This window comes from Dipodomys spectabilis, unplaced genomic scaffold (genome assembly GCF_019054845.1).
Source record: "Dipodomys spectabilis isolate Male_0828 unplaced genomic scaffold, ASM1905484v1 ptg000302l, whole genome shotgun sequence".
NCBI lineage: Eukaryota > Metazoa > Chordata > Mammalia > Rodentia > Heteromyidae > Dipodomys > Dipodomys spectabilis.
The window spans coordinates 2438390-2464321 of NW_024870979.1; the positions used below are offsets into that span (position 1 = coordinate 2438390).

Here is a 25932-nt window from a genome sequence, read left to right on the forward strand (position 1 = left end):
TCTGTATGATATTTTCATAATAAAAAATTTAAAAAATCATTTCACATCTATTAACTAATCAGAATTGCTCATCTATTCAAGAACAATGTTTTGGTAGCATGACCAAATTTAAGAATAAAAACACAGCTTAGAAGTAACTTACTCTCTAGGCTTACTGGTGCGCACCTGTAATTCCAGCACTTGGGAGGCCAGGGTGAGAGGATTGCAAGGTTGAGTTCAGCCTGGAATATATAGTAAGATCCTACATATATAGTAAGGTCCAAAAAAAGAGTTATGTACTCAGTAATGTGTCAAATAAATTGAAATGGGGTAAAATTGTTGTTAGAAAGCTGAACTTAACCTGGAGTATCCTTTTGCAGAGAGAGTCTTTGGGCATTTTAAAATAAACATGGATTCTCACTTTGTGCTTAATGCTTTGAAAGTCCTCGAGATTGTCGTAGGTGTTTGGGTTAGTTTTTCTCTGCTGTAGCAGCACTTAGCAATTTGTGTTTTCTGCCTAATCTCAGTTTTCATGACTATGCATGTAGACAGACTTTTCAACTGAGAACAGAGGTTGGGCTCGGGCTGTGGGCTCGGGCAGCACCTGCATGAGTGGACGGCCTGCCATTCCCGGGCCCTTGCGCCTTATGCGTTTAAAGCAAAAGCAGGTTCCTTGGGCACTGCCCTCCAGAGGGCAAAGGCAGATGGTGTTCTTTATTAACACCAAGGCAAGAAGCTTTCATACTTAGCAGTTAAGTTCTAGTATTAAATCCAGTTTAGAAGTGGTAGCAGATTTTATAAAGCAAGAAGATGATGTCAGTGTATTGCCTATTAATGTTGTTGGAACCTCTTTTAATGATAAACCTTTAGATAAAAAATGAAATCATAGTGGAAATCTGAAGATATTGAAGACATGTAATGATAGGTGGTCTTTTTAGCATTTGAAACTACCTTAGAGGTTTTTTTTTTTATTTTGCTGTCTTTGTAGAAGAATAGAAGCATAAGTCTGATTTTGTAATCTAATATAAAACCCTGGCGGCACACAGAAGGTTTGTTGCATACTCATTATATAGCTGTTTACACATAATCCTTCAGGTTGTACACAGAATTCTCTAGCTGTGTGGCAAAGATACGTTCCTGCTTGAGGTGGTGGAGCCAAGGTTCTGGATTTTTCTTTGCATAGGAAGTACAGAAGATGATACCCGAGATAAACAGTAGCATTGCTGAGACGAATCCAACATAGACAGCTCCTCCAGGTTCATGTTTATTGTTTTCAGGAACTGTCAGGTCCAGAAATGTGGCTATGATCTCCTTCATGTACCACACTGTCGGTATTAAACCCAAGACCCCTGCAGCCACAAAGCAGACCCCTCCGGCAAAGGAAGCATGCCTCTTGGTTTCCCTTTCCCCCCCTAGGTGAGTGCATTTCATCCCTACGACAGAAGTGCAGATGCCCAAGGCGGAGAGAACGCATGCCAGGACCATGGTGGCCCGGGCTGCCTGCACGTGGCTGGGGAGAGACAGGATGGAGTATTTCAGGGTGCAGCTGAACATCCCGGTGCTGTACCACGTGCAGTCCATCCACAGCCCTTGCAGATGTAGGATTGCGGTGACGATGCTGGAGCCCATGTCCACTTTGACCTTCCAGCTGGGCAGCAGCGTGGCCGTGAGCACACCAGAGACCCCAGATAAGGCCAGGATGAAAGCCAGGAGCTGGACCCCCGCCGAGGTCATGGTGTCAGCCTTACCTCCGTCCCCACAGAGATCCTGAGGCTGAACTAGGCGGGGTATGGTCAGGATCGCCGCTAAACCAAATAAAACTAAGGAAAGAAGACCAAGTCACAACTGGGGAATGAGAAAACTAAAGGTTTGCCTTTAGGGTAAAACCCAAACCTGTCCCACCCCTGGCTCAGATGAAGTGTTCAAGCTGCTGCACACAACTCAGAAACTGACAGCGAATCTCAAAAGCCCATTCCAGACATAACCAAAAATAAATGGACCAAAAATAACCCATCCCACCACACAAGTAGCAGCTCTGTGGCTGGCTGCCACACACAGACTTCCTGTTCCATCGTCCCGTCCCGTCCACTCGGGCTGGTGCGCTTGCTGCCTTTCGTATAGGATGGTCTGGTTTCTCACAAACCAGCACTGGCTTTTTTGTTAATCTTTTGAAATTAATTTTGAATGACATGCTAGGGTGACTCTAATCATGAGATGCAGAAAAAGATGGTTCATGCAAGGGCAGCGTGGATGGGTTTTTGGCTTTACCTGACCCTTCTAGGCTTTAGTATTCTGTTGTAGAAAATAGGATCATAGTACTTGCACCCTAGGGTTAAATAAATACATTTTAAGGTCTTATGATACTTGCTCAACCACAGAAAGTGTTCAGTGGTATACAGTTGACATTTGTGTAACTTGTGACCATTGATGTTTAAAGACTTTTGGATCTCTTTCTTTAGGCCTAAGGACTTCATTGTGATTTTTCTGTAATCTCAGAACTGACAGGAATTTAGGCTGTAGTCTAGAGCATCATTATGTTCTCAGAGCAGTGCTTTCAGATAGGAAGCTGCCCAGCGTCTCCAGCCTTCAGCAGGGGTTTGCTAGTTCCTCCGCTACCTCCCTCATCCAGCATCCTTTCCCATTAGAGCAGCATAGCCTGCTGCAGTTTTCCCCTAGTGTACCTCCTAAGGGAAGAGGAGGTGCTGCTCCAAAAAGCATATTCATTGTAGTTCACCTACCCACTTTCCCACCTGGTTAAAGAAAAGGACTCCATAGGCTCCTGATTGAGAAAATGGCTCTGTTTTGAATAACTCACCAAGAAGGTTCACGTCTGGCTTTTGTTATATACTTTGTTAATTTCACGCCCATATGAAAAGTACAAACTTTGCTTAACAAGCTTTGATTCTGTGAGGTGTTAGTCCTAGACTGTCTAGATTGAATTGCTCTACTTTTGTTCTTAAGGTTGAAGTGTAAACCCTACAGTTTTCCAAGAAGATTGCCCTGGGATTTTAAGTTTTTAGCTTCAGATTAGTCCGTCATCATCAGTGTGCTTAGGATTTGCTTGCTGTCTCAGTTCTTTGCTTTTTCTTTCCCAAACTCTTTTCTTATCTGAGACCAAAATAGAACAGAAGCTAATGATTCTAGTGGGGGAGAAAAAGGCAAGCACATTTTTAGGTTCATGGTAGCTGTTTTCAGTTTGGGGTTTTAGCATGTCACATTCTAGCCAGCTTGCTCAAAATGCTTGCACAAACCACCTCCATCTTAGGGGATTTCCACCGAGAGATTGGCAGTTGGCTTTCCGTCAGATCGACGTGTCCATAAGTTCATGTATCTATGATCAGCTTACCAATGGCAGTATCTTCTTCCCACTAAACAAAACATTTTATACATTTCCGTGTCATTTAGACTGGCAAATAACTCGTACATCATAATGAACAAGTCCTGGCAATGATAGATTACAGACAGGCAAAGTGGGAGTAAATAGTATGACATTATATCTGGTTAGTGCAGCATTTGCTTACTGTGCAATAAGGACTTCAAACGCTTTCTTTTCCACAGAGAACTTACGTAGAAAGAGTTTGTTTCTCTTAAGTGAAGGTCACTATTTCGTTCCTTTTCGTCAGACATCCTGGCATTTTACCTCCATTACAATGAGACTTTTTTCCTTCTCTAGCCACAGGCATAGTAGAATTTGTGGCTTTTTCTCTAGATTTCTCTTGGAAAGAATAAATGCATACTCTGTTTCGATGGTTGTAGTAATAGCAGCTATGGTAGAGAAATACTGGCCCCAGAGAAAAGGTGTCGCACACTACCTCAGGTCTATAAGACAGAGCACTCACACTTCATACACAGGCTCAGGTTTATAGACAGAGCATTCACACTTCACACACAGGCTCAGGTTTATAGACAGAGCATTCACACTTCTGATCACTACACACAGAACCATCTAAGGATGTCCTATAAACTACTGCAGAACAAAGCCTGCAGTAGAGTTCTTTAACATGTGAAGCTAGTCCAAACGGAGTTTATTCATATCAGAAATAATATTTCAAAATAGATATATGACTCGTAATTTAAACTTTCTGCAATACCCACAGCTTTGTACTTAGGTATCTGAGCATTTCAGACGCCTCTTGTTTTCCATACCTTTTGCCGGTGGTCTTCACTGTCTGAACTTCCTTCTGTAAATTATGTCTGGTGAAGAGAAACCACATCCACGAGGCTTGATCCTGAGAGTGAGCATTTTTTGTAAGTTCCAGCAAGTTAACTTGAAAATAGCAAATAAAGAGCCAGATGGAAATCAGAGAGGAGAAAAGTGCTGACGGTACTAGAAGATAAATACCAGGTTCTCCATAGCATCTCTCGAGCTGTGGGGGAATCAAGACAGGAGGGGCGGGGAAGGGAGGGAGTTGTTGCCACAACAGGCTTTGTCAAAACCTGAAAGGCAAAAATGCTTTTGTGTTGCTGCATGTGGGAGGACTTATTTGGGTGTTCACAAAAAAAGCTTTCTTTTTTAATATTATGGTTTAACCACATAGTTATAATTTACTTTTGAATTTTTTTGTCTGTTGGGAGATAAAGTTTGTTATTTTATGTATTCAGCTAAAGAATACAGTCTGAAGTATTTTTAACTGGAGTGTGTTTGCAAATCATAATTGAGACCATTACTTTCATTTTCCTCCGGTTGGTTGTGTGGCCTGGAACCAGGATTCACTGTTGTGTTTTTGCCTGGATGATCTAGGCAAAAAAAAAAAAAAAAAAAAAATCTGGTGAGAGTTGGTGTTTGAAGTTTCTATCTATCATTGTATTGAGGAATGTGTGTGTGTGTGTGTGTGTGTGTGTGTGTGTTTTATTTCATTGTAAGGGCGATGTACAGAAGGGTTACAGTTACATCATATGTGTGTTTTTAAGTTCAGTCATTTTTATTTTTAAAAAATTAGGTGCTCCAGTATATGGTGCATAGATGTTAAGAATTGTTGTGTCTTCTTGGTGGAGAGTTCGCTTTACTACTATGAAATGACCTCCTTTCTGTCTTCTGCCTAATTTCTGGTGAAATCTACTTTGTTCAATATAAGACTCGCCACTGCTGCCTGCTTATAGAATCCATTCTCTTGGAAGATTTTTTTCTGAACTTTTCACCATAAGGCAGTGTTTGTTTTTATGAGGTAGATATATTTCTTTTTTTGGTGGGGGGGGGGGGGTCCAGTCGTGGGGCCTGAACTCTGGACCTAGGCGCTGTCCCTCAGCTCTTCAGCTCAAGGCTAGTGCTCTACCACTTGAGCCACAGCGCCACTTCCAGCTTTTTTCTTTTTGCTTATGTGGTGCTGAGGAATCGAACCCAGGGCCTCAGGCATGCAAGGTAAGTGCTCTACCACTGAGCCACCTTTCCAGCCTAGATATATTTCTTGTAGACCACAAAAGGTTGCATCTTTCCCTTTGCTCCAACTTTCCATTCTGTCTTTTGATTGGATGTTGAATGTTAAAAAAAAGTATACAGTAACTGTCATTTCCCTCCCAGATTTTAGTTTTGTATCTCTTCCTCCTATATTTATCTACTCATCTGGCAGACTATGTTTCCTTCATATTTATGTCTTCTAAGTGTGGGATGTCTTTCCATATCATCTGTACTGCTGGTTTAGTGGTGATAAATTGTTTCAGTTTTTGTTTATCAGGGACTGTTTTTATTTTCCCTTCATTTATGAATAAAAGCTTTACTGGGGAGAGTATTCTGGGCTGGCATAGTTTACTTTCAGTGCCTGAAGTACAGCGTACAAGCTTCTTTGCGTCTGTGGTTTCTGTTGAGAAGCCTGCTGTTACTCTGATAGGTCCCCTTTGTATGTGCTCTTCTCTCTCACAGCCTTTACTAGTTTTTCTTTTCTGTGCTTGATGTTTTAACTATAATATGTTGTGAAGAAGTTCTTATCTGATCTGTGGGCATTTCAAAAACTCCTTGTACTGTGATGGGGTTACCCTGTTCAATATATTTTCTCTGCCTCTAGCTATCTTCTCTCTTCCTCAGTCCTGAAGTTCCTACAGACTCCTTTTTTTCTTGATCACATTGTGTGTTTTCTTCTTCCCTTCTATTTCTACTCTATCTTCCTGCCCAGAAATTCTGTATTCCATGTCATCTGTTTTGCTGAAGGGACTTTCTATTCTATATTTCTTCTCTCAACCTTGAATCTGATTATTTTGAGGCTGAGGAAGGGAAATAGGATGTGTCTGAACAAAGTTGCTTACTAGAAATCTCCCATCTTCCCCCTTATTTTGCTGTAATGTCTCATTTTTCAGACCATTTGGCCATTCTTAGCTACACAAGGGTCCGGGGCACTTGTGTTCCCTTTGGAGTATAACAGGGCTTGTCAGCCCGCTTGGAGGTTGAGTTTGAATTTGAATCATGAAAAATTGTATTAACCATGTGATACTTTTCCAAGTAGCAGTGCTGATTGGATAAGTGGAGCAACAGAAGTGGTGCTCCAGACCTGAAGGGCTAGCTAGCCTTCGTCCACACATACATCATCTCGCTAGCCAGGGGAAGCAGCCATTGTATTTTTCTCAAATGTGCCCCCATTTAATTCTAATCCTTAAATTAAAAAATACAGCCTTTTTTCTTGCTTTCTCTTTGATCTTGAAAATAATGATAATATGTAGTAATGCTCAGTACTTACTGATTCTAGTTACAAAAATTTTAAATGGTTTTAGTGTTAATGGTTTTCTTCTGGACAAATCTTGGGAAATTAACAGTATCTAATTACTATAGTCCATTATTTTCCTGCATCTTTATGGTCATTTTAATTTTAAAATTGTTGTTGGCTGCCCTGAAGACTTTCTTAATTATTAAAATAGGTAGTTTGTAGTTTAATAGTTAATAGTGAGGACTCTATTACAATTGAAAAGGAATATTATTTGGTCTTTTTGTGTCCTTGAAAGTCTCAAGAAGCCATCTCAGTTTTGCCGACTTTCACAGAAAGCAGATGTGTTTCTGCCTATCTGTCAAATTTCCACTTACTCTTGTTACTTTATTTTTTATGTTCTATGTTTTATTTTCTCATAACATTATTTTAAAATATTAGTATTCTTTGGGGTCTTACGGTGACAGTTGTATGAAAGTATAGTTGCTTTAGGCTCATAGGCAGCATGAATATGCATTCATTGTGGTCTGGCCATCCTGTAGTCTGAGCGTTATGTTGGAGAGCCGGCATATCCTAACCTGGTTTGATTTGTTAATACGTTTGCAGTTGTGGTCAGTGGGTCTTGTCGGTGCCCTGCTGCCTGAGGTTTCCTCATTCCTACTCTTCTTCCTGACCTGCCCGTCCTGTAACCCCCAACCCAGCTGGCCTCACATCGCAGCTCCAGGACCTACTACAGGGTCTTCCTGAGTAGGTTCATATGGACTTGGTGATTTTGCCAAGTTACAGAACTTAATGATGATTTCGTTTTTATTTAATTCTGGTGATACTAAGGACAGTGAGAACAATGAGTCTCCCCCAGGCCTCTATAAGTTACTCGAGTGAAAGATAGAATCCAGTTCGCCCATAAAAAAGATGGTGTCTTAAAACAAAACAAAACAAAAAACAGGAAGAACAGGACATGTGGGGAAAAGGGAAATCTGAGCAGCAGAAGAGCTGGTCAGACACTGATAGATAGCACAGCCCTAAGAAACGACAGACAGGGCCAGACCCACAGCAAGGGAGGTGTGACTGTCAGCCTGCCCCATGGCGCTGCTGATCCCGGGGCTCGCAGTGCTGTTCCCTCACCAGCCCTTGTCCTCCTGCTCATGGCAGTGCCCCAGCCGATGGACAACTTCCTGGTTCTTCACCCTCCCTCCAGCCTGGTCCATTAATAGTCTGGAACCCCATGGGCGGGTTCAGTGGAGACCCTTTCTTAAGACCACAGTCTGCTTTGTTACTGTGTGTTTCCATGTGGTGGTGGTGGCTGATTCTCAGCATGGTATGCCCGTCAGGATCTGGGCCGTGTTACATTTCATTGCCTCCAGATATCATTCACTAGGGATTTGGGTTGTACTATTTTACGATTTGGGATTTAAAAGCTTATTACTCCAGTTTCGGGTCTGCATCAACTTGGTGCTGATACTATTGACGTTATAATGAGTTAGAAGGAAACATTTTAATTCATCATAAATATTTTAATTCAAAGTATTAGTAGGTCATAATAATAATGTCTGTGAAACATAAAAATAAAGTATTAGCTAGAGCATCTAGTTGCTCCAGCTGATTTCTTTTTTATAACTTAAACCTCTAATAGACTAGAAACTCAAGAAAGAATCATGGTTGTCATATTAAATAAGTACTCAATTATAAGTAAAAAGCATTTTGTATTTGTTACCATAGCTACACACAGCCTTCCTGTGGTTCTACAGATAGTGTCTCCATGATTCGGAGTAATACTAAGCATTGTTGTTGTGGGAAAGCAGAGGAAGGGATGGAGAGAAGAGCCCTCCCTCCCCCCTCCCCCACAAGGAGGAGACAGCTGGCTGGGTTTTGCATCTGAGCTTTAGAGTCCTCCACTGTATTCCCTGTGTTTGCGAGTGGGAATTTTCTTTCAGCTGAGAATTTTTTTAGCTGGATGTCAGCTTGTATACAATTTCTGGAAGTCTAATTTACATGATCTGCTGTTATATTTCTGTAGTATTTTTTTAAGTGTAAGCAAACATGGGATATTTTCTGTATTTATTAGCCCCAGTTCTATCTCAAAGAAATGAAATCAAGCAAATAAGGATGAGGCCAACTTTTAAGATCCAGAGAAGCCGGAAGTGGCAGTTTCTGTTCAGGAAGGACAAAACGTGTCTACTTCTGGACACTGGTCTCATCCGAATTTGCACATTATGCAGTATGCAGTCAAGTGGGGCCGCATTAGATCCCAGGCTGAGTTTTGCTGCGTGGTTTTCCCTGGAGACCAGCAGGGTGTTGGGTCACTCTGAGTGACTGCACAGCGGTTAGAAGCAACTGCGTGATTTGCGAGAATTGGATGGCATGGTTGGAGGGGATGAGTCGCAGGGTAGCAGGGTGAGAAATATAGACAGAAAAGCTAGAGAGCACTGATTATTGGCCATAGAAGGCTAGAGAAGTCTCTAGAACCTTCCCAGACATCTCAAGTCAAGATGAAAGGTAAAGGCGGTGTGTCAGTTTGTGGGAAGTCAAATGCTTTTTTGACCATTGTGGTCTATCTTGGCTGCTGCGCCCCCTGACCCCACGCATGGGTCATCTCCTTCCTTCCTCAGAAGTGCTCAGCCCAGAGCCAGGGGCCGGGAGAGAAGAAGGAAGCCCCTGATTCACCTCCACAGTCCTTAGCTTCTCTTTCCTGTGACTGTACACCTCCAGACCTTTGGACACAATTGAGAGTCTTGTAAAGTCCTACAGGGTGTTCCTGCCACTAAAGTAAGAAAATGGTTATAAGAGCACAATTGAAAAAAATTATTCAATTTGAAAATAACACTGCTCTTAATGGCTGTCACGCCTGCTGGTCCACCGTCACTGAAACGGTCTGCAGGCCGATGACAGTTAGAGGCTGAGAGAGACCTCGCCATGGCAGTTCAGCTCCTGCCAGCCCACACCACCCCTGCTGCCAAAGAGCTGCCCTTGCCCCCGGTTGGAGTAGCTGTGGAGAAGGAGAAACGTTTGAGGATGAGATGAGTGGATTCACAGAGAAGGCCAGCGGGCAGCAGACCCACGTGCAAACGCGGCCTGCCAACGTGGCTGCAGCTGACACATCTGCACTTCACATCTAGAATCCCTCCACTCTTAACACAAAGAGTTCTCCCATCACCGTCTGGCACACCCCATTTTTAAGGAGTTACGTAGCTTCAAGGATTTTGAAAAGGAGCAGTCCAGCTAGCAGTGTGATCACTGTGTGTCCGTCAGCCTTTGGGGAGTCTGTACGGTGTGATCACTGTCTCCGTCAGCCTTTGGGGAGTCTGTACAGTGGGATCACTGTGTCCGTCAGCCTTTGGGGAGTCTGTACGGTGTGATCACTGTGTCCGTCAGCCTTTGGGGAGTCTGTACGGTGTGATCACTGTGTCCGTCAGCCTTTGGGGAGTCTGTACGGTGTGATCACTGTCTCCGTCAGCCTTTGGGGAGTCTGTACGGTGTGATCACTGTCTCCGTCAGCCTTTGGGGAGTCTGTACAGTGTGATCACTGTGTCTCCGTCAGCCTTTGGGGAGTCTGTACAGTGGGATCACTGTGTCTCCGTCAGCCTTTGGGGAGTCTGTACAGTGTGATCACTGTCTCTGTCAGCCTTTGGGGAGTCTGTACAGTGTGATCACTGTGTCTCCGTCAGCCTTTGGGGAGTCTGTACAGTGTGATCACTGTCTCCGTCAGCCTTTGGGGAGTCTGTACAGTGTGATCACTGTCTCCGTCAGCCTTTGGGGAGTCTGTACAGTGTGATCACTGTGTCTCCGTCAGCCTTTGGGGAGTCTGTACAGTGTGATCACTGTGTCTCGGTCAGCCTTTGGGGAGTCTGTACGGTGTGATCACTGTGTCTCCGTCAGCCTTTGGGGAGTCTGTACAGTGGGATCACTGTGTCTCTGTCAGCCTTGAGGGAGCATGCGTGAGTCCAGGAATCCCTGCAGACATCGGCTTTGGCCAAGGTCTCTGTCAGCCTGTGTGCATGCACCTTGTAACTGTTCTGACTCAGTTTCTCTCATCTTTCAGTATTTTCTCTTGTGCTTCTCAAGAATATATTCATTATAAACACATTCATAATGCATACATTCTAAGAATGTACTTGTGGAATAAGGAAGAATGTAAATCTCTAACTAGATAGATATGCCTGAACAGTTTTTTCTTGTATTAAAGACTCTCAACAGCTAGGAACAGCTTAAAATCTGTCAAACATGAACATTTTTGGTAGCTTCCCTTTTGTTTTGATCCTGCCTGGGCCTCCTGGGGATGCCATGGGAAAGTCTTGGTGCTTTGTGAACTGTGCACATGACCAGCCCTGCTGCATATCAGTGTCTGTACCCCAAATCGTCAGTATCCTAATGATTCCCTTCCTGGGGAGTTCAGCACCAGGGGTTTCTGGGCACCGTCTGCCTCCACTGAAGCCCCACCTTACAGCAGACCTGCCACCACCGCTTACTTTTCACTAATAGAACTGTCCTGATATTGTCTATTATTTACCTGTTAGCTTTAATGCTTTGGATGGAATTTTTTTGTTGTTGTCAGTCGTGGGGCCTGAACTCTGGGCCTGGGCGCTGTCCCTCAGCTCTTCAGCTCAAGGCTAGCGCTCTACCACTTGAGCCACAGCGCCACTAACGGCTTTTTTTACTTCTGTGGTACTGAGGAATTGAACCCCAGGGCCTCGTGCATGCAAGGCAAGCACTCTACCAATGAGCCACCTTCCGAGCCCTTGGATGGAATTTTAAAAAGCCATTGTAAGACTGTATGTTAAAATTAAGTGATCGCACATGCGTACACTTAGTTTTTAATGTTTAAAACTCTGGATCATAAAGTAACACATGAGCATAGTCTCAATGCTTACAAAATACAAACATTGCAACTTTTAATGCAATAATAAAAAGTTGAAATCTTATGGTACCCTCAGCCATCTCAACTCTATTCCAAAAGGAAGTGTTTGTAAATTTATTCTTTAATCTTCCTGTCTTAAAATCATTTCAATATATATTATACCATTGCAAAAAAAAATTAAGTGATCGTTAGGTCTGGTGGGTGTCAGTATAGAAGCAATGGAGTTGGCAGGCATTTCTGAGTCATTCAATCCAAAGGTAGTGTCTTGCGTAGCCAAAGAGGAAGTAGACGGGGAAAGATTTGCGTACGACACTGCTCTGGGAACCTTGCGCCCCTGCAGTTGTCAGAGGAATTCTCAGAGGTGAATTGCTTCGTCAGGGTCTTGGGCCACCCAGTGACTCATGTTTGCTTGCCATCAAGGTAGACGTGGGAGTGGTGCACTTCACACCCTTGATCCAGCCCAAGATTCAGCAGCCTTTCAAGATGGTGGAAAAGGTTGTTAAGAATGTGTTTCAGTTCCGAAGGAAATACTGTTATCGAGGACTCGGGTAAGAATCTCTCTGCTCTTTCTTGCTTTTTGACTCTCTTAAAGGCACATGTGATTGGTGCTTAGTTTGATCCACTGATAAGCAAAATTCGGTCACCACAAAGGGCTGTTTGATCCCAGGTACAACCTGAAACTGACAGTTGCACAGGATGACCTGCACTTTGTTTCTTTCTTCATTTACAGTTTTTGAGCCCTGTCTGTACTGAAGGTGGTTACTGAAATGAATGGAGCCCATTACTCACCTGGGCCCTTACTCTAGACATGCTCCAGCAAGCTCCAGCCCAGACCATTGCTCTAGACACATTCCAGCAAGCTCCAGGCCCAGACCATTGCTCTAAACACGCTCCAGCAAGCTCTAGGCCCAGACCACTGCTCTAGACACATTCCAGCAAGCTCTAGGCCCAGACCATTGCTCTAAACACGCTCCAGCAAGCTCCAGGCCCAGACCATTGCTCTAAATACGCTCCAGCAAGCTCCAGGCCCAGACCATTGGTCTAGACACATTCTAGCAAGCTCTAGGCCCATACCACTGCTCTAGACATGCTCCAGCAAGCTCTAGGCCCAGACCACTGCTCTAGATACATTCCAGCAAGCTCCCGGCCCAGACCACTGCTCTAGACACATTCCAGCAAGCTCTAGGCCCAGACCACTGCTCTAGACACATTCCAGCAAGCTCTAGGCCCAGACCATTGCTCTAAACATGCTCCAGTAAGCTCTAGGCCCAGACCATTGCTCTAAACACATTCCAGCAAGCTCAGGCCCAGACCATTGCTCTAGACATGCTCCAGCAAGCTCTAGGCCCAGACCACTGCTCTAGACATATTCCAGCAAACTCTAGGCCCAGACCACTGCTCTAGACACGTTCCAACAAGCTCTAGGCCCAGACCATTGCTCTAAACATGCTCCAGTAAGCTCTAGGCCCAGACCATTGCTCTAGACACATTCCAGCAAGCTCAGGCCCAGACCATTGCTCTAGACATGCTCCAGCAAGCTCCAGGCCCAGACCATTGCTGTAGACATGCTCCAGCAAGCCCTAGTCCCAGACCACTGCTCTAGACACATTCCAGCAAGCTCCAGGCCCAGACCTTTGCTCTAGACACGCTCCAGCAAGCTCTAGGCCCAGACCAGTTTATTCCAGGATTTCTAAAAGTAGGACGCACTTTCTATGATTTCCCCCATGGATCAGGGCTATTACAGTTACATGAGTTATGCTTTCACATGAAAGTCAACCCGTGGTGTATGAGAGTTGCCATCCTGCAGCTGAAATCATCAGGAAGAATCTGGCCTATGGACCATCATGGTCTCACGACAGCCAGCGTCTGTCCATATGCCAGCGGTTTCAGGTGCTGAGCAGGGCTGCAGTGTTGTTGGCGGTCCAGGCTGTCTGCCTGTATTAATAACTCTGTATGTCTGGAGAATTTTGTTTATAAATATCCAAATGGCTCTTGGTAGAAAAAAAGGTCTCTGCCCTTGTGCTAAAGGGCACAGATATCATAAAGACTTAGAACTGAAAGAAAAGTAACTGTGTCCAGAAGCCTTAGAAATGACAAATCTGTGTCTACCAAGCTGAGTCCTCGGTGTGGCTCAGTGCCCACTGCAGCAGGTGGGGATCTCCGTGTGCACACCTGGAAGTGGGGCCTCACTGGAGGTTCTCCAAGCTTACCGGTGGTAACCGCCGTATGGCGACCACAGGGCCGGTCGGTTCTCCGGGGCGCTGAGGTCCCCGCGTGCAGCAGCAGGCAGGCACAGAGGCACGCCACCAAGCGCACGTGTGCTTGCAGGGTTCCTCTGTCGCAGAGTTTGGTTGCCCAAAAGTTGGATTTGCTTCCTGGTTCTCAAGCATGTCCTTAGACAGAGGGCAACTTGATACAAACACCACGAAACCCACTCATACCTGCGCAAGCGCTGATGGCGAGCTCACAGCCTCTCCAGTCCAGGTCAGCGCTGGCAGTGTAGATGTCCATTTTAGATTGTACCTGTGACCAAACAAAACCAAAACGTAGGCCGAGTCCAAGGTGAAATGGATCCCAGGTAATAACCATCACCAGATCCTCTTTGCCACAGAAGTGGACCGTGTACTCTGAAAGTAGGGGGGCATGGGAGCACCACCACCCGGGAAGAAAACCCCAGAGCTGCCATGCCTGCCATGCTGCCTTTCAGCTAGCCCTGCAGAGGCTGAGGGGAGAGAGCACAAAGTCCAGGTGGACGTTACAGTGGTTCTGGCAGTCCAGTGTTTGAAAATAGTTCCGGTAGGTGCAATGTAAAGGGCATACTTCAAACCACTTTTATAGATGTTTCAAAACTATCTTCAAGCCGGGTGCCAGTGGCTTACCCCTGTAATCCTTGCTACTCAGGAGGCTGAGATCTAAGGATCATAGTTTTGAGCCAGTCTGGGCAGACAAATCTGAGAGACTCATCTCCAGTTAACCAACAAAAGGCCAGAAGTGGAGATGCAGAGGCAGAGTGCCGGCCTTGAGTGGAAAATGCAGAGGAACAGCACTCAGACCCTGAGGTCAAGCCCAGTACCGGCACCAAAAGAAAAACAAAATTTCAGCAATTGTGTAACTTTGGAAAACAGGTCACCCTAAAAGAGTGAATATTGTATCTAAAGATGGACACATTGAAATTACAGAGCAGACAGAGAAATTTCTGTCCCTTGAGAAGTAACGTAGGGGCTGGGAAGGTGGCTCAGTGGTAGAGTGCTTGCCTCACATGCATGAGGCCCTGGGTTCAATTCCCCAGCACCACATAAGCATAAAAAGCTGGAAGTGGCGCTGTGGCACTAGTGGTAGAGCGCTCACCTTGAGCTGAAGAGCTGAGGGACAGCGCCCAGGCCCAGAGTTTAGGCCCCATGACTGACAAAAAAAAAAAAAAGTAATATAGACAACTTCTATCAGCATACAAGCAAATGAACACCATGCAGCTGAGCAGACATCACCCCTTAAAGGTGTCTTGATTTAGCCTTGGAAAAATTCTTCCTTGTGTGGATCCTTACAGGGCACGTGAGATCTGCCTGCTGTAGGTCGTTCGGGTGCCCGGGGCCCCCGGGAGGCTTCAGTGGGCCTCGGCCACGCCCTCGGGGTATCAGTTACCTGGAACCCTGTCACTGGAACCCTGTCATTTTCAAGGAAGTGACAGGGCATTGTGGTTGTCCTGATTTTTTTTTTTTTTCAATTCCTCAGAATGTTATTCCCTGAAGCTCAGCGCCTGGAAAGCACTGGAAGGCTGCTACAGCAGGCGGACATAGACCCGACTCTCCGGCCCACCCAGCTCTCAGTCTTGCACTTTAAGAGCCTCTGTGACATATACAGAAGGATGTGCGATGAAGACCCTCAGCTCTTTGCTTACAATTTCAGAGAAGAACTTAGGCAAAAGAAACGAAAAATTGTGGAGAAAGAGGAGGAGGAGGAGAGTTACAGATGCTAGCTGCTCCCTGACACACTGATTCCTAGTATGGAGCATTGTACAGGGGGGTTTTCTGTCTACAGAATGATAATAAATACCAGTGACCAGATGACTTACGTTCCTTTTACTATACAGCTTGGTAGAGAAAATAAGTATCAAGTAAGGTACGGTACAAGCTTTCTTTTAATATATACTGCATAGGTATGACACGTTTAGTATAAACAGCATCTGTTACAACTTCCAATGAGATATCTGCACATTGTGCCCCTAAACCACATTAAAATAACTTAAATATGCTTTAAATAAAGCAAAATCTGAACAGCTCCATGAAAATGCCCAGAGGATTGGAAAAAGTGACCCTTGAAAAGCAGTTCATCACAACTTTCCCAACTTTACCTTTGCCACATAACTTATAATAATTATAACGCAAATTTTAAGGATTCTAAATCATTTTGATACCTGCTCAAAAGGGATATAAGCTAAGTAATTTACAGAATCTGACCAGTTTAATCTAGTTTTCTGATCCACAATAAATTAAAATAACTTAAATCTTTACAGTGATTTTGTGGGGAAAGGTGTACTGCACAAAATCCAATAATGTCATTTTTCTGCAATTTCCACTTTGCCACCAGTTTGGACGTCAGTGAGCCGCGCGGCCGCCTCAGGTGCTGGACTATGAGGAGCCCTGGCTCTGTGCTTCATAAAAACACTCCTCGTTCACAACCGAAGTTAAACTCTGGACACTGAATTCTCTCTCTAAAACCAGATTTAGATCCATGTTGGCGCTTTCAGGTTGACTGTCAAGAGACTGGTGGCGCGTCTGTGCCTTCAGCAGCGGCCCTCTGTCCCTCCTGGTGCTGTTTGCCTTCCGTTTAATGGGGCAGAAGTGGGCCCGGACCAGCTTGGGCTGCTCCCCTCCCTGCTGGCCCGCGCCCGCGCCGGTGACGGGCTGCGGCCCTGCCGGCTGTGTGTCGTCCTCCTCAGAGATCCTCAGTCTCTGGAACTGGATCTCGATGTCCTTGGTGGGGCTGCCTTCTCTCAGAGAGTGGTGGGAGTCCTCGTCCTCGTCGCTCAGAATGTCACTCTCCTTGATGAGCCCATCGGGGAGCTCGGCCAGGCTGTGGGGCTCCCTCTCGGGCGCCGGGCTCTTGCAGTCTTGCCTGCTGTCGGCCACCGGGCAGCCGCTGCTCTGGGTGCCGCTGCTCAGGCTGCCCTCGTCGGAGTCCAGCGAGTGGCCCTTGCTGGGCTCACTGGGCCACTCACTGCCGGAGGACGTCCTGAGGCCTTTCAAAGACCTGGACGAGGCTGCAGAGACAGAAGCAGTGCACAGGTAGAGACGGCTTAATTACCACTGAGGTTCTCTTATTATCTGACCTCCGTTACCTTTAGCCTGCAGTTAGACAAAAAACAGAGATCCCGCAAGCATGGAAGTTTTACTTGTGTTTATTTGAAATTGTAAGTTGAGGGCTTGGAGTGATGGCTCAGGTGGCAGAGCACAAGCCAGTGAGCAAAAGTATCAGACACTGAGTTCAAGTCCCAGACTTGGACAAAAAAGTAAGAAAGAAAAAAGAAATTGTAAGTTGGAGGACTTCAGCAGTTTTAGGTGACCAGAGCTTCATTATTTAAGTAGAACAATAAGCTGTCAATTACACTAAGGGCTAGAATTCTTATTTTTGCCAATGACTGCCTTGAAAATCTAATCACTAATGAAACCTAGGTTTTGCACTTGTACTGAAGTACTTTGTGATCTCATAATCAAGATGATACTACATCTCTGAGTGTATTTTTTCCTTTACTTCCTTTGCAGCTCAACTAAAAGTTCCCTATCTCATTAGAGTTGTCTCTGCTGACATTTCTAGCCATTTGTACTTTGAGTATTATGTGTACTTAATCATTTGTGGGTTTAATTTTGTTCTCTTGGGGAAAGGGGGCTTAGTTTGAATGTTTCCATAGGCAGGCAACAGAGCATTTAGGTTTTGGTGGCCATAGCATATTCTGACATTGGAGAAAAATAGGAAGTTTACAGTAAGTCCACATCAGACTGATGAGGAACAAAAAGTGAAGTTATGCATTTTGTAAAACAGCTAAGTCAGAAGGTTCTAGAAACACTTTCAATTTTTAGAAACACTCATTGTTTAAGAACAGTGTTATCTGGAATGGATTACCTGCCCACTTATTGAGTGGTAAGAATGAAATACTAATTTCTTGACCTCAACTCATTAAGAATTCACTGTGTAGATGCCTAGTTCTAGGAAGTGTAGGAGCTACAGTGAGCCGAACAGAGCCCCTGGCTCACACTTATCTCAGCGGAGGAAAGACAGGCTAGTGAGACTGGACCTGGCCGGCTGGCATCAGACAAGGGAGGTGGACGTGTTCTTCTCAAAGGATATCTGTGAGCAAGGGGCATTGCTTAGGTCTCTAGAAGGAGGTCTGACAAAGTAACTTACAGCTGTATTCCAAGAACACCTATCTTCTGAGGGAATCTTTTCTTGAGCTCCGAGCTAGCAGAATTCTCACCTAGTTTGGCTGAAACGGGAACTCTGTTCTTCAGAGGTACCAGGCGATCCTTACATGTCTTCTCCAGCGGTAACTCACACTTGATGTGACGCCTGAAATTCTCCCTCAGAATCGACCGAATCACCTTCACGATGCTGGTTTTGCTCTCACTGTCACTGGGGGTAGAGAATAAGCAGTGAAGTGTGCAGAGGGTCTGGCTGGCTTCATTCTTGGCCCTGGGATTGTTCCTGAGGCCCAGTCCTGACCAGCACTTCCCTGCACCCTCAGGCTAGATCCACAGCAAGCCACGCACCTGGACTGGCTTGCCTGGCTGACAAAAGGTGGTGAGAGCTGATCGTTCTAAGATTGAAATATAAACAGCTGACCACTGTCGTCTTCTACTAGACTCACAGTTGCCTTTTGTAAAGGCATTGGTTTTATTTTTTGGAAGTCAGGATACCTGCAACACAGTTGAAAGATTGTTTCTGGCCGGCCTTCTCTTTCTGACTTTGTATGGATCAGCTCCCATATGGAGTTATTTTCTGTTCCTGCATCAAAGGAAATGGAAACAAGAAAAAATTATAATTGTACTAAAATACTCTGGTTAAGACCACTTGAAAGGACTGCTTTGCAACTGTGAGCCAGTCTTTCTTCCTTCAATGGTGGTCACCTAGATGCTTTGTAAGAGAGATGAGCGCTGACTAACACGCCAACCCCTTCCAACCTCTTCACGCCCCAATCAGGTCTCCTAAGACACTTACTCTGGCATGCACGCACTACCAAAACAACAAAGCTGTTACCTGCTGTGTTCCCCAGTCTGACTTGAAGAGCAGATATAGGGATCAGCCAGCGGAATTTAAACGGGTCCAAGTCAGCAGAGCTATGCGCAGGTCGGGAATTTGAGGGCTGCAAAGACAAAGTCCAGCAGGAAAAGGGTTAAGGAAGCTGTCAGCCAGGGCTGAAGGTGAGCATAGGGAACAGAAGCCTCAAGCTCTCCCAGGGCAGCTCCTGAACAGAGGTGGGCATCACAGGAGTCTGGGGGTCTAAGCAAGAATGACACAAAGCCATCCATGGCTTCCCTCTCCTTTTATGAGGCGACTTGAAATACGTGACTCATTGGCTCCCTCCGAAGAAGCACCACAGTCAGGCCATGGCGCCGAGCGCACTTTTGAGTTACGGTACAGGGAGACAGGGCGTGAAAAGGTAGCTTTAATTAAATGTAATTTGTGTCTTACCAATTTCTTTTTCAGTTTGCAGTTTTCTTTATAGACCAGTATGACAGCTCTCTTAAAAACTAAAGAAAAGAGAAAAGCCTTTTATTATTTCATACAAACTCTTTTCCAAGGCTAAAAGTAAAGCTGAATGTTTTACTTGAACAAAGCTCTTCAAGTTTATGACCCTGGAAAGGTCCCACTTTGCCAACACTGCGTGAGTAGCAGCTCCACCTTCTGCTTGTTTAAAAGCCATTATCTGAAGTGGGACCCAGCATTCCTCCATTCTTCACTTGCGGAAGCTGAGGACGCAAGTTCACCTCAGAGACAATACGTAGCTATTTGCACTTGCTCTCCCAGCTCCCAGTGACAGTTCAGAGATGTTGAAATACAGCGGAGTCTTAAGATAGCAGGTTTTGAAATTGCCTGTGGAGATCTGTGCCCGTAACTCTTGGCCTCAGCAGCAGAAGAGAGCAGATGATGAGTTTAACTAGCTGGAGGCTGGCTGTGTGGAGCCACCACAGTGAATGTTCTAACTCCTGAAAATTGGGGCACGGCTGCAGCGGGGGAGTTCTTCTACCATGGCTCATCAATTTTTAAGTTTATGGAATGGAATGGAACGGAACAGAATGGAATACTAACCAAATACTGTGAGTTCAAGGTCCTTTCTGGCTTTTCCTAGAGACAGAAATGGATTCAACCACGAAACTGTAGAGTGCATCAGAAGTTCCCCCATGGAAAGTTCTGTTACCTAGATTGTAAAGACAGGACGCAAACAAGATGTAGAAACCCCAGAGGTGGAGTTTCATGATAGAAACAAATTCTATCTATCCATCTGTCTGTGGACGGATCCATCCATGAATCCATGTGTGTGTACACGTATGTATGTATAGATAAGTTGTATATGTGCGTGTGTATACATACACACACAGTCTTTGATAAAATGCAAGTACATTCTCTTTGGTTTTTACCACTCTTGTCAACGTGAGACATTAAATATGGAGGCTTCCTACATCTAAGCCAAGCATCCAAGTGTTGGAGAAGTAATAGGGAGCTGAGGGCCTTGCCCCTGTACACACTTGCCCAGGTGAGGCGTGCTCTTGAGCGACTTCCATTTCCATGACATTAATCCTAGCACTGTATCCAGGCTTGCTGCAAGCCTTCAGGCTTGCCACCTCTAGCCCCAAACCACATGAAGCCTCCTAAGAACAAAGCACTAACTGCAGATGGTCATTATGAAAAATTAAACTCTGCTTCTTCCTGTTCTTGCCACATTTCTATTTAAACTGTATTGTTTCTGGTGGATTTAAAAGCAGAAAATTCCAAATTTAGCCTGGTGCCGTAGTTCATATCTGTAATCTTAACTACTCAGGAAGTTCAGATCTGAAGATTCAAGTTCAAAGCCAGCCTGGACAGGAAAGCCCGTGAGATTCTTTACCTCCAAAAAGCTGAAAGTGGAGTTGTGGCTCAAGTGGAAGAAAGCCAGCCTTGAGCGAAAACGGGCTAGTGCCCAGGCCCTGAATTCAAACCAGTACTGGCACAGAAAAAAAAAAAAGGGCGGGGGGGGGGGGGTTACTGAACAAAATAGAAAATATCCAAATTCCACTTGGACTGGTTTAAGTAAGCAGGCGGGCACTAATATTTGATGTTAAAAATGAAAAAAGGAGAAGCCCTTGGCCCTCCGTGCAAGTCCGCTCCCCTCCCGCCCTGGCCAGCCCCGCCTTCCCTGAGTCCCAGCCTCTGGACTGTCGGGCCTCTGCCTCTGCCATGGGATCCAAGTGACCCTCGCACTATCTGCCCAGGCCCCGGGCCTCCCTCCTTCCCTCCCGGGCCTCCCTCCTTCCCTCCCGGGCTCAGCCCCACACAACACCTCCTTCTCTGTGCCGCTCTGCTCCGCGACCAGCTGGTCAAACACAGTCCCATAATCCTCGTAGATCTTCTGCATCTCATTGATGTGGCTGGCTACTTTCTCCATTGCCTTGAGTGCTTCTGTAAAACAGGAGAGCACATTTGTTCTACTTCTCCAACAGCAGGAACAAGAGCACTCGGGACGCAAGCCAGGTGAACACCAGTTCTCACCAGCAGCAGCCAATCCAGTCATTACCATGAATAACAGTTAAACATCTTCTACCTTAAAGCCTCTCTGTCGCTGACATTAGCATAAGCTAACATGGACAGCAGCGGTGGTTTGTGGCACCGTCTCATCCTTGCCATAACTCAGTCACTGCCACCAAAGCCATTTCACAGCGGAGAAAAGCAGAATCCAACCCAAGATGAGCTGGACACTGCCCCCCACCCACACACACACCTTGTTTTCCACCCCTCTCAGGACCCCGCACTAGAACCAGAATTACAGATGCCTTTGATGTGCTAAGAGCCAGCGCGCCTGTTTCCATCCTTGTGCTCTAACTGTGGACAAGGGCACGTGACAGACAAAAGCCGCCAGCCAGCCAAAAGCCAGCATCGCAGGCCGTCTCCTAATTTAGTATATTCCCTGCTTTGACATTTTAGTTCATTCTGGGGAGGATTTGGAGGAAAAGTTCTTAATGCAAAATGAGCTCTTTATAGCATCTCAGTACTAATCACAATGCCTATCATTTTCTTACAGAATTCAACTACCTTCACTGTTTATGATACCAATGCATGTTTATCATGGAAAAAAAATAGCAAGCTTAATTTACATGCTTCTTGGTGCTTATTACTCAGTGCTACTGAGCGTCGTTAATCAATCTGTTTATCTCCCCAGGAGTTTCGTGGCAGGTGGCTTAACTGGGCTTGCTCGTTTTGGTGTGGCGTATAGAATCCTTTCTCTCTGGTCAGGGATGCATCTCCAAGGGATGCTCTGCTCTCAAGTGGCAGGCTGCAGGCTTTTGGCAACGAAACTCAGGGAGGGAGTCATTTCCAAGGTTACAAATGAAGCACCTCTGCCTGCACTGCCACGCTGGTGTCAACGTTGTGCGCTTTCAGAGATCTCCACAAGAGGGCGCCTCACCGGTCTTGGCCGGGAGCCATAAACCAGTGAACCTCCCCGGAGGTGGAGAGGCCTGATTTTCAGCTACAAGCCAAGCGGCCTGCGCACAGATGGCCTCTTCCTGAAAGTTCAGGCGGGAACACTTGTGCAGAGGAGTTTAGTAAGATCTCACTGGGGAAACACAGAAGCCTCTGTGCGCTCCGAAGGCACGGCCGCACCAAGCGGTCACGGAGATGAGAATCACAGTGTGACTGACAGGACACTGGCTGGTCCTGGCGGCGCTGAGCAGCGGTCAGGGCAGAGCAGAGCCGCCCGCCCGCCTCACCTGTCAGGTGGTAGTGCTCCTCGCTCTCGTGGTCGGTCAGGGACACGAGCTCCTTGAGCAGCAGCGGGTACTTGAGCACCCGCTGCACCGGCTTGATGAGGTAGGACTCCAGCGTGGAGGAGTGCTGCTTGGTGGGGTTCCGGGCATCCAGAAAAGCCTTGAAGGCCTTGTCGGTTTTAGCTGCAAGCAATGGAAAAAAGATCCTTACAAGAACCGAACTACAGTGCTTCGTTCATTTTTTAATACAGATTGGGGCTTTTATTGTTTTGTTGTGGGGTTTTTTTGCCAGGCCTGGGCCTTCAACTCTGGGCCTAGGCACTGTCTCTTAAGTTCCTTTTTGCTCAAGGGTAGCACTCTACCATTTGAGCCACAGCGCCACTTCAGGCTCTTTCTGTGATTAATTAGATAGAAGAGTCTTCCCTGCCTGGTCTGGCTTTGAACCACGATCCTCAGATCTCAGCCTCCTGAGTAGCTAGGATTACAGGCGTGAGCCACTAGTGCCCAGGTTACTGGAGTTTTATGTCATCATGTTTATGGACCTCCTAATGCTGTCCTATAATAAAATTCCCAGCACAACAGTGGGTACCTGGTTATTAATGGGGGACACAGTGTCACGGCTCGGAATCCTGTGAGGGAGGGATGCGGAGAGCGCAGCGCCGACCCCAGGAGACCCAAGTCCCAGGGCAGCGCCTCCCGCCACACACGCGGCCACAGAGCGCTTCACACAAATGGTAAAGCTGGCAATCAGTGCGATCCACGCGCTGTGCCATGCCCTACAGAGACCCCTCTAGGAAAATGGCGTTGCTCCACTGGCCTAGCACTGCTGGCTGCTTAGTCCATCTCTGCAGGGGCCTCCTTTGAGGACGCTGTAAGGTGTCACCTTTGCCTCCACAGCCTGCCCAGACTGAACCTTCCGTCAGAGGGGTTACGACCCTGGCAGTGCCAAGGGCCCGCAGGCATTCAGGTGCATGTTGGATGTCCCATACCACGCGGGGACTCGGCAGCTGCCACTTTGAACCCCACAGCGCCACTGCTTGGCCAGAGGTGTGGATGAACAGGACGTGAAGGTGGGACCCCCTTGTGGGGCTCTGTTCCAAGAACAAAGTGCACAGTGTGCAGCGAGGCAGCCCTGCCCTGCCCTGCCCTGCCCTGCCCTGCCCTGCCCGCGGCCGGACGCAGGAGGGGGGCAGCTGGGGCACTGTTCCTCTCCACTGTAGGCCACCCGTGAGAAGGTGTGTGTGGGAGGCGAGCACAGTGGGCTGAGACCTCCGTTTAGAATGGATGGGGGGGAGAAGCCCTGGAGCCCCATGTTTTGAACCAGGGACTCCTGGGATGGCAAGGCAAAGCTGCGTGGATGGGGACAGCGAGACACAGAGGTGGGAGGACCTCGCCATGCCTCCTTGAGGGACCAGAGCGGGGCCGGGGGAGGGGAGAGCATGGGCAGAGACGCTCACCGGGTCCACCGGCTCTCATCCGGCACCACAGTGCTGTTTGCAGATGGCTCAGAAGAGGGTTCACAAAACAGCACTATGTGCGTCCCCGCGCCCAGGAAGGAGTGAGGTGACGAGAATCGGGTCACCAAAACGACACCTGCCCCGCCCTGCTAAATCCACTTATCCTTTACTCTTTTTTTTTTTGTTTGTTTTTTGTGCGGTTTTTTTGGTCGTGGGGCCTGAACTCTGGGCCGGGACACTGTCCCTCAGCTCTTCAGCTCAAGCCAGTGCTCTACCACTTGAGCCACAGCGCCACTTCCAGCTTTTTCTGCTTATGTGGGGCTGAGGGATGGAACCCAGGGCCTCATGCATGCGAGGCAAGCGCTCTACCACTGAGCCACCTTCCCAGACCCAGTTATCCTTTATGAATGGTTCAAACTTCAACAGCCATAAAAAGGTATGAACTCACCTCGCTCTAGAACCTTCTGAACTTTAATATGGTTAGCACAGAAGCCACTGTACAGTTTAAAGTGGTCAGCATAATAGAGGAAAGAGCCTCCCAGGGAAAACAGCAACTTCTAGAAGGAGAGGAGAGAGAGAGAGAGAGACATTGGACACGTCCCTCGGGATGCACTGGCTTCCGTGGTGTGACAGCCATGAAACAGCCCTGACATCAGCAGTGCGGCACCCGGACCCAAGCCGTGCACGCAGACGATGGCCCGCAGCCCCCGCTGCCCCCTCAGCGGCCACGCCTTCAGACGCGGCGTGCCATCGGAGCAGAAGACACTGCAGTAAGATCTCAGGTAACAGCCAGCTCCATCGATCAGGGCGAAGGCTGTGGACCACACATCCACCCTTGTCTCTGGAGCGCTTCCGGTCCACCCTGGTGTCTAGCTGCCACCCACACAAGGAGACAGTCCACCCGCCTCCCAGGTACAGGGCCAGCGCCCACGCTGCAGAAGCAGCTGTCAGACTCGCTTCTGCAAGGGTGCACGAAAGGCACTGCGTGCTCCACAGCCAAGTGGCCGCAGAGGGGGCTGCCAGCTGCTGGCCCCAGGGATGCAGCCCCCCCCCCCATGCCGGGAGAAATGTGCCTTGACAGGACAGCACTGTCGCGGGGAGGGGGGGGAGGGGGGACCGTGTGGCTGCATCCACCTCTTTGCTCTCATCAGAACCACTTACTCTAAACTGAGAGGGTGTTTCCAGAACATTGAAGTCTGAGGAGGCTGAGATGCCGTCCTCCAGAGTCTCCAGAAAGACCTTCTGAAACTCCAGCATCTCAGGCAGGCTTCCGAAGAGTGACTCCATCTGAGAGAAGGGCAGGAGCGAAGCATGTCACTGGGGAGCCAGGACCCGGGCCCGCTCCCTGCGGGCCAGCACAATTAGCATCACTTCCCAAAGCGCAGCAAAGCAGAAGCGCGTGCTGGGAGGGGGGGAGGGGGTTTGGTGTCTCACACAGCCCTTGCGAAGCTCCAGCCTATGTTTCCGTATTTCAACAGAAAACACTGATGTAATATTAAAAACGCATGTGCTGAAAGGAACTCCAAGCCATACTCCCTTCTAAAAAGCCTGCGCAGGCTCTGCCCTGCGCTTTGTATGGCAGAGGCCACGTGGCGCCTGGGACTTTCTAGGCCGGCGCTCTGCCTGCTGCTGTGGCCCCTGGCCCGGACTTTGAGTGTCCAGCATGGCACAGGCCGTGGAGGGCCGGAGGCACCGCTCCAGGCAGCCACAGCAGACACGGTTGTGTACCTCGTCCTGGGTAAGGAAAGTCTCATTCTGAAGCGGCTCCAAGTATAACTCGAAGAGGCAGCTCAAATCCTGCAAGACAAAGGAGTGTCGTTAACACTCAGCTCCCCGAAATACCCGCCTGTCATTCCAGAGCCCTGGCAGCGGCTCCCAGAATGCCCGCCAGGAGCCGTGATGTGTCTGGTTGGCATGCTTGCCCCTCACGGTGGATACTCTTGCTTCCTACAGCCAAGTTCACCCAGTTCACAGATGAACGAGGTTCACCTGCCGCAGCCTGCGCCTTTCTCTGCATCCGTCCGCCGCTGGCTCGACTGATCGTTGCCGACACAGCGGGT

At 47.3% G+C, this 25932-nt stretch overlaps 3 protein-coding genes across 7 annotated transcripts in view; 1 reads left to right on the plus strand and 2 right to left on the minus strand.

Annotated features, from left to right (window-relative positions):
- The window catches only part of Tfb1m (transcription factor B1, mitochondrial), a 40197-nt gene extending 24673 nt beyond the window's left edge, over positions 1–15524 (plus strand). For all 5 annotated transcript variants that reach the window (XM_042702078.1, XM_042702082.1, XM_042702083.1 and 2 more), the window contains exons 6-7: positions 11884–12011; positions 15193–15524. In XM_042702078.1, the coding sequence (XP_042558012.1) occupies positions 11884–12011; positions 15193–15436 (372 nt within the window). In that variant the 3' untranslated portion in view covers positions 15437–15524. The remainder of the gene's footprint in view (positions 1–11883; positions 12012–15192) is intronic.
- Cldn20 (claudin 20) lies at positions 1057–1789 on the minus strand. The gene has a single exon (XM_042702084.1). It carries the CDS (start codon positions 1711–1713, stop codon positions 1057–1059), a length of 657 nt encoding a protein of 218 aa, XP_042558018.1. The 5' UTR covers positions 1714–1789.
- Positions 15520–25932, minus strand: part of LOC122127559 (rho guanine nucleotide exchange factor TIAM2-like) — a gene marked incomplete at its 5' end in the record, with an annotated part of 49716 nt that continues 39303 nt past the window's right edge. The window contains 11 exons of the mRNA XM_042702092.1: positions 15520–16720; positions 17933–18087; positions 18372–18459; positions 18712–18817; positions 19147–19205; positions 19765–19873; positions 20993–21111; positions 22419–22598; positions 24321–24429; positions 25034–25159; positions 25601–25669. Coding sequence (XP_042558026.1) covers positions 16089–16720; positions 17933–18087; positions 18372–18459; positions 18712–18817; positions 19147–19205; positions 19765–19873; positions 20993–21111; positions 22419–22598; positions 24321–24429; positions 25034–25159; positions 25601–25669 — 1752 coding nt within the window. The remainder of the gene's footprint in view (positions 16721–17932; positions 18088–18371; positions 18460–18711; positions 18818–19146; positions 19206–19764; positions 19874–20992; positions 21112–22418; positions 22599–24320; positions 24430–25033; positions 25160–25600; positions 25670–25932) is intronic.